This window comes from Pecten maximus, unplaced genomic scaffold (genome assembly GCF_902652985.1).
Source record: "Pecten maximus unplaced genomic scaffold, xPecMax1.1, whole genome shotgun sequence".
NCBI classification, from domain to species: Eukaryota; Metazoa; Mollusca; class Bivalvia; order Pectinida; family Pectinidae; genus Pecten; species Pecten maximus.
Window position 1 is genome coordinate 24,764 of NW_022979269.1, and position 7,096 is coordinate 31,859.

Sequence of the window (7,096 nt, forward strand, 5' to 3'; positions counted from 1 at the left end):
CCTATTTAAAAAATGATAAAGAAATATAAATTGCGGTGCTATTAAAGCATTAAGGAAAAAAATAATTTCACAAAATTGACCACGATCGTGTCCGGTACTGTACTCAAGCATATCTGCTGCACTGATGCTGCGATTGCGCCAAAACCAAATTTGAGCAAGATGGCGACACAAGAAGATTACCTTGTTGTATACTTTACGGCAGATAGAGCTCTGCAAATTGTCAACCGCAAAAAACAAACTGTAAGATGCATAGACGAAGCAACAAGTACAGTCTCCGTAGATTATCCAACGGAGGAAATTAATGAAGACGGAACAGTATCGATAAGGGACGAACCGTATGAAGGCTCAACTGTTTTCTCTGGAAGTAAGTTTAAAATAAAATCCATGCAGTATTTTACGATTAAGTAAGGTTCATTTCTCTTTGTTTAAATTTTATTTTAGACAATGTTATTACGTTAATCAATATTTTTTGGTTTCAATACTGAACATTAATATTAGGCGCCGTGTATTGATACATGTACGATCGCGATCGGGCACCTGTATAGGTCGCGATCGAGATAATCTACATTGATGATTGACGAGCCAAAATTGATGCAACTTTTGACTTTCTGTATTTCACGCATTTTCATATTTTTTCCCTTGAATTTTTGGCTTCATGTAAATTTGTATATGTAGAGTATATAAACTAATTGCCTATGGATGCACGACTGCTGTTATATATATCGAGCTCGAGCCATATTTTTTATATACTGTGCGAGTTATTGTGAATGTTTAAACCATTTAATGTATTCGTATCCATTTCCTTTTTTTAAGACTTCGAATTATTTATAAATGTTTTGATTTCTTTTCATCAGGTGCAACATCTGCTCGGGCATTTATGAATTTCACCAAGAGCGAAGGCATAAACCTGACAGATGAAGGAGTTGTTGAGACACTTTTGTCCCTGGCAAAGGAGAGAAAGCAATCAGGAAAAAGAGGAGCCGCGACCAAGCTTAAAAGACTACTGCAGGCAAGTGATGAAATACAGCACCATACATCACAGCCAGAACAAAAAAAGGACAGAAGTGATTCTATAGCAGGTGACCATGAATATGAAAAGAAAAGTGCTAAAAAAAAGAGGAAAACGTGTACACCCCTACCTGTTAAATCGAAAGAACCAAAATTACTAGACATCATAAAACTTAATGAAATGTCTGCATTTGCCAATGTAGCTAGTGAGCCCGAGTCAGAATCTGAAAAATCAAAGACACCACCCAAAGCCACAACTGTCAGCAGGACGGAAAGGACACCTTCAAAAGCAACACCTGTCGGCGGGACGAAAAAGACACCGTCCAAAGCCACTCCTGTAGGTGGGACCAAAAAGACACCGTCCAAAGCCACTCCTGTAGGTGGGACCAAAAAGACACCGTCCAAAGCCACTCCTGTAGGTGGGACCAAAAAGACACCGTCCAAAGCCACTCCTGTAGGTGGGACCAAAAAGACACCGTCCAAAGTCACTCCTGTAGGTGGGACCAAAAAGACATTTACACCTCCCAAAGCTACACCTGTCGGCAGGACTGAAAAGACTCCTTCCAAAGCCACACCTGTCCGCGGGACCAAAAAGACTCCTTCCAAAGCCACACCTATCCGCGATACCCAAAAGACACCATCCATAAAAACAAGCCATACAAAAACTAGACTATTTGACACTTGCATTAGGCCAAGATCAGAAACATGCACATCAGAAGTTACTTCTGTAACAATTACAAATTCCAAGACTCCCTCCAAGAAAGCGTACTCAACAAAAAAGATAGAATTGGTTTTGGATAGTCAACAGGAAACATCACAAGCTGTGTTTTCTGGCCTTAGTGTTTTGAATGACCAGGACCACAATGGTTTCTCTTATTCAGAAATGCCATCAGTTCAATCGGCTTCTGGAAGTGAAAACCAGTACTATGGCTACAACGCCAATTATTCATGGGATAACCCGAAGGAATCACAAGAGGATGTACAGCATGAAATATCAAGTACCCCAGTGTATCCAGTGCACATGCCCATGTCCCAGCATTGTAATCCGATCACAGGTATGTGTTAAAAAAATATTTATAAAAAGTGTTTCGATATATATCTTAAAATCTAATTCATGCTTTTTATTGTATGTTTTTTTTATCCATCTGTCTGTACAGTACAATGGCTTGGAAGACTGAATAAATTCATCCAATTTTACAATATGTAACCTTGGTGGATTGTTGCCCTAGTCATATATATTGGATATCATTTTAAAATTCAAATTAAGGTAAATATTTGAAATTTGATTTTGCTTGTCCGGTGAGGCCTGGTATTTTTTCTTTGTTCATATAATTACTAGTTGGATTTTCAGCTATTTGATAATAACTCTAAACTCTGTCTGATAACTTAAAAGGGGTTGTATATTATACATATTGTATACAAATCCTTCTTGACATTGTCTTATATTCTTGATCATGATACTATTCAATTTGAGAATACTATTTAGATCACACAGTGATCGATACTTGTAAATAGGGATTTAACATATTAATTCTTGTTGAAAATTTCCTTTTTTTTCTCTTCATCCTTTAATAGATTACTTTAGAGAGTTGGACAACAACCAAAGAGTGACCTTGCTTGGGTTTCTGGAGCTACTGACATTGCAATTACGTCAACAGGGGGAATCTAATGGAAGAGAAATATTTGGGAACAACCAGCACTCCATGAACTCGCCAAATACTCAGGTTTTTGACAGGAATCCAAGATCATCTGTCAAATCTGCACAGAAAAGTGAAATGGTATGTACATATGCCTCATACTCATGCAGTACCTAGAAATATTTATCTTTCACATAAAATCTTCGTTAACAGTGTTAAATACTACAACTTGTTTTATCAGGTGGCCAGCAAGACCACATATACCAGATACAGTTTTCAGTCGATCCTTAACAATTTCTAGTAGTCCTTCCAAGACATCAGACAATTTTGTTAAAGTGGTAACAACAAAGACGTGTGGATTTGAATAATTTGCCAATTAAAAGTCAAGTCTTTTTACTTGCATGTACATATTTTCTCAGTTTGAAAGAAAAAGATTTAAAAATGAAAGAGAATTTCTTTCTTAGAAAAATATGTTATTGTTTAATTTACAACTTTGCCATGCTTTAGAACAACTTAAATTAGTAAGAATTATTGACCACCACTAGTATCAATCCCAGGTTAAGTAAAATGTACACATTAAATTTCTGTATTAATGGCTTTCATATTCTATGTAATTATTATAACAAATGTTTTTATTTGCTTGCAAATTATCAACACAACTGATAAAATGACTTTGTTTCAAGAAACTTGAAATACAAAAAAAATCTTTTTGTTGCAAAGTATCCAAAATATAGCTATATAAATACATTGTGTATTAAGTTTTAATGTGTACCCTAACCTATTTACTTTATTATATTTCCCAGAGACTCGTTCCCTTGATCATAGATCCAGATGACAAAGATCACTTTGCTGAAATTCTTGTGAATCCATCACAGTTAAGGGGCATAGAGAACAAGGCTGGATCCATGAAAAATCCAGCATTGTACCTGTTGAATAAAGTTCTGGACTTAGTATTTTCATTTGAAGAAATGGCCGCCAGCAAAGGTGTTAGTTCCCTCCCTATCAACAAGAGAGAGGCTATACAAGGTATGAGTAATGTCAGGAGTAAAAGAAAAAACAGTATATAGCTTTTTATAAAAGAAATTAACTTAAAATATGACAGATCTTTTTTGTTAATTGCAAGAAGCAGCTACGTAATTCAGTAATTTCACGAGTATGACAGAATATCGCAAAGTTCTGTCATACGAGTGAAATATATGTTATGTTCAACAGGAAGGCATTCAATTTTTATCCCCCGCTTTTGCTTAAAAGGAAGTTGGTGACATGGTCAAATGCCTAAAGGGCTAGGTCGCAGGTTTTGTTGGGACATTATTTGCAGGAGTTATGACCCCTTGATTAACGAAAAGAGACATTTTTTGCCGCAGTGACTCATGGTCCATTGATTAACGCAATTTGAGGCGAAAGCGAGGGATGTGAATTACAGCTTTAATACTTTGTAGTTTGATACCGACTTTAAAAGAATGGACATTAATGCCTTAATAATTGTACTATTCTTTCAGAATATCTCCATACAAGATGCAGTGCATTAAACTTTCAAGAACTATCCCAGAAGAAGTACATCACTGCTATCCAGAACAAGATTGGGAACCATAGGTTATCAAAACGAAAGAGTTGCAAGTAAGGGGAGCAGAGCAGAAAGGAAGAAAGAAGTCTGAGGGTGACGACAAACTATAAGTATTTGAGAAATTCGACAGAAATGTATCGCTTTGTGTCCCCAGATGTTGAAGAAGTAGTGTTGGGAATCAGTTGATATTTCAACATTGATGGACAAACATTTATAAATATTTTGATAATTTGCATTTATTTCATTCCTTCTAGCAGTTTCTACAATGAATTTAAGGATTAATCGGTTGGCATACTAGTACGTACATAATGCTTAACAAATGGGATTTTTCTTTGGACATTTTGTCTTATGTCTAGCTGCCGCTCACTCGCAGTTTCTTATCTTTCATTCATACCATTTCAGAGTTACAGTCTTCACCGATGAACAGTTATCATTAATATTTTATAATTAATTATGTCCCCCTAACAAAGTTGGGGGGCCATATTGTGTTTGTTTCATTTCTTATTAAATTCTTCTTTAGCTTTCTTCTATCTTTTCATGGTGAACTTGTCCGGCAGTTTCCTCCTAAACTATTGGACAGATCCTTATGAAACTTCACATGAGTATTGCTTGGGGGGCAGAAGGTGTGCAACGTGCATGTCTTGGAACAAAACTCAAAAATGGCTGCCATTTCGTGGCCTCTGATTGGTCGAAATTTAGATATTGTTTGATTTTGGTACAGATTGGTATATGGGATTGAGGGAAGCTGATCAGAATGGTACTACTTACAAAATTGTCTGAGGTTTCTGGTTTTTTTTTCCCCCAAATTTAGATATTGTTTGATTTCGGTGAAAACTCTTCCATTATCATTATTTACGACCGTTGGGGTAGTTTGGGGGACATTAATTTAACGGTTGTCCTTACAATTAGTACTTGTTATATTAAATAACATGATTGGTAGTAATTTAATCTAATACAGAACTGTCGTTCTCTTCTAGGTAGTACATGAAGTGAAAGTGAACCTCATAATCAATTAATAAGAATTGGTTGCCTTTCGATTAGATATCAAATATGATCGATCATCGGAACAACACTGTTAAACCATGTTGCAAAAATGTCCATCTTGTTAAATCGGTTCCTGTTATGTAATTGTCACTCTTGTAATTAACATTTAATACTGGTTTAGGACCACTATGCATTTAAGGAAACCTTTTTTTCTGTTATAAACATTATGTCTTTGGATTGTTCTTACCTGTAGAAATGGCATATTCCTTTGTATAAATTGTTTCTTTGTTCAAATTCATATAAGAAGAAAAACGCAACTCCGGAAATCCAAATTTTAAAAATTTATTCAAAGATTAAAATACAAAACATTATGATATTTATCCATGCAGAAATGTTTCATATCATGTAAAATTAAATTTTTGACAAAATAGAATGTCTGTAACAGGCCTAGGACGGACATGCATGTTGTACCATGGCCAGAAACTGTTGCAATGGTAACAAAAATGTGACTTTTTTTTCAGTTGTCCTGACTTATGATATTGGTCTAAGATAATTACCAAATATGAAAATCTAAAAAATATGTGCCATGCTTTCGTATTGATTTCTCTTTTTTTTTTAAACTGAAATTTAAGCTAGGCATTTCTGTAGAGTATCTCAAATACTTGAGTATGCCCAAAAAGGTGAAAGCTATTTTGAAAGAAACACATATTGTCACCAGTGATGTTTCTCTATGTACTTCTTTTTGGATACCAGAAATTAATAAAATAAACACATGCAAATGAAAAAGAAGCAATATTCTGAGGTTATCTTTATTTAAAGTTGGATATGTTTTCTCAATTATTAGCCCATCATCAGATTCATTGTGGGCTATTATTCAATTCACCTATCAATGTTAGTCACAATACAGCATAATGTAACAAAACCAAGAAGATTCAAGGGAAAAGATCTGCTTGACTGCTTAATGAATGGAGTGACTGATGGAGATCAAACAATGTCTGAGGGATAGTCCAGTAAAAAAATCTACCACCACCCTAGGACACCCAGGTCATATTTAGAGTTACCACCCTTCGAGTTTTATTAATAATTTTGATGAACACCGTAAATTGAACACTAGAAAACCACACCATGAATATAGAAGTGATTTGATTATTCTAGGTTCCTGGGTTCAGATACATGTAGATAGACGGAGTCTTGGAATGCCATTGAATTACCATTGTTTTTTTCTTAAAACCATTGATATACCATTGAAATTTATTTCCAAGACCATTGAAATGCCATTAAAATACCATTAAAATACCATTTAAATACCATTGAAAAACCATTGAAATACCATTGTTTCATGATACCTTATTTAGCAAACTAATTTAAATATTTCGGCTCATTTCAATGGCGTTTCAATGGTGTTCAAATGGTGTTTCAATGGTTCTTCATGAGAAGCATTGATCAACCTAAATAAATGGTATTTCAATGGCTTATCAATGGTTTTGAAGTAATGCTATTTCAATGGTATTTTAATGCCATTGCATTTTGCTAAGGGTGATGAATTTATGTTGTCCATTCCTGATTGATAAGTTAGCACAGGGGCCTGGTTCCTCGAATGACACATGTATATAGATCTCCTTTTGCAAAGTTGGCCTTGATGCTTTATGAAATTTCCTACTGTCTGAGTTTGTGACATATTGCCTTTTTGCTCACCGAAACCAGTCTCTTGACTTTGTTGAACAAGATGTGATTTCTGAACCTACAGACCTCAGCCAAAAGATGACACATTGGCAGGTATTACAACCTAGTCTCTCTGACCAACCCCGTCCCCATTGCTTTGAGTTCTTTTGGGGGCCACGGTGGCCGAGTGGTTATGGTGTCCCAACACATTATCACTAGCCCTCCAACTCTGGGAATAGAG

The 7,096-nt window shown here is 35.5% G+C and overlaps 1 protein-coding gene across 1 annotated transcript; it reads left to right on the forward strand.

Moving 5' to 3' along the window:
* The first annotated feature begins 15 nt into the window (after nucleotides 1-15).
* Nucleotides 16-6,187, forward strand: LOC117318419. Its single transcript, XM_033873409.1, has 5 exons — nucleotides 16-364; nucleotides 855-2,063; nucleotides 2,584-2,786; nucleotides 3,449-3,671; nucleotides 4,145-6,187. Exons 1-5 carry the CDS (start codon nucleotides 160-162, stop codon nucleotides 4,264-4,266), a joined length of 1,962 nt encoding a protein of 653 aa, XP_033729300.1. The 5' UTR covers nucleotides 16-159; the 3' UTR covers nucleotides 4,267-6,187.
* Nucleotides 6,188-7,096: the final 909 nt, after the last annotated feature.

Excerpts from the sequence above, each read along its gene's own strand:
- LOC117318419 (XM_033873409.1), top strand. The coding sequence starts at position 160 with ATGGCGACACAAGAAGATTACCTTGTTGTATACTTTACGGCAGATAGA. Across the intron at positions 365-854 it reads CTCAACTGTTTTCTCTGGAA|GTGCAACATCTGCTCGGGCA; the intron begins GTAAGTTTAAAA and ends TCTTTTCATCAG. Across the intron at positions 3,672-4,144 it reads CAAGAGAGAGGCTATACAAG|AATATCTCCATACAAGATGC; the intron begins GTATGAGTAATG and ends CTATTCTTTCAG.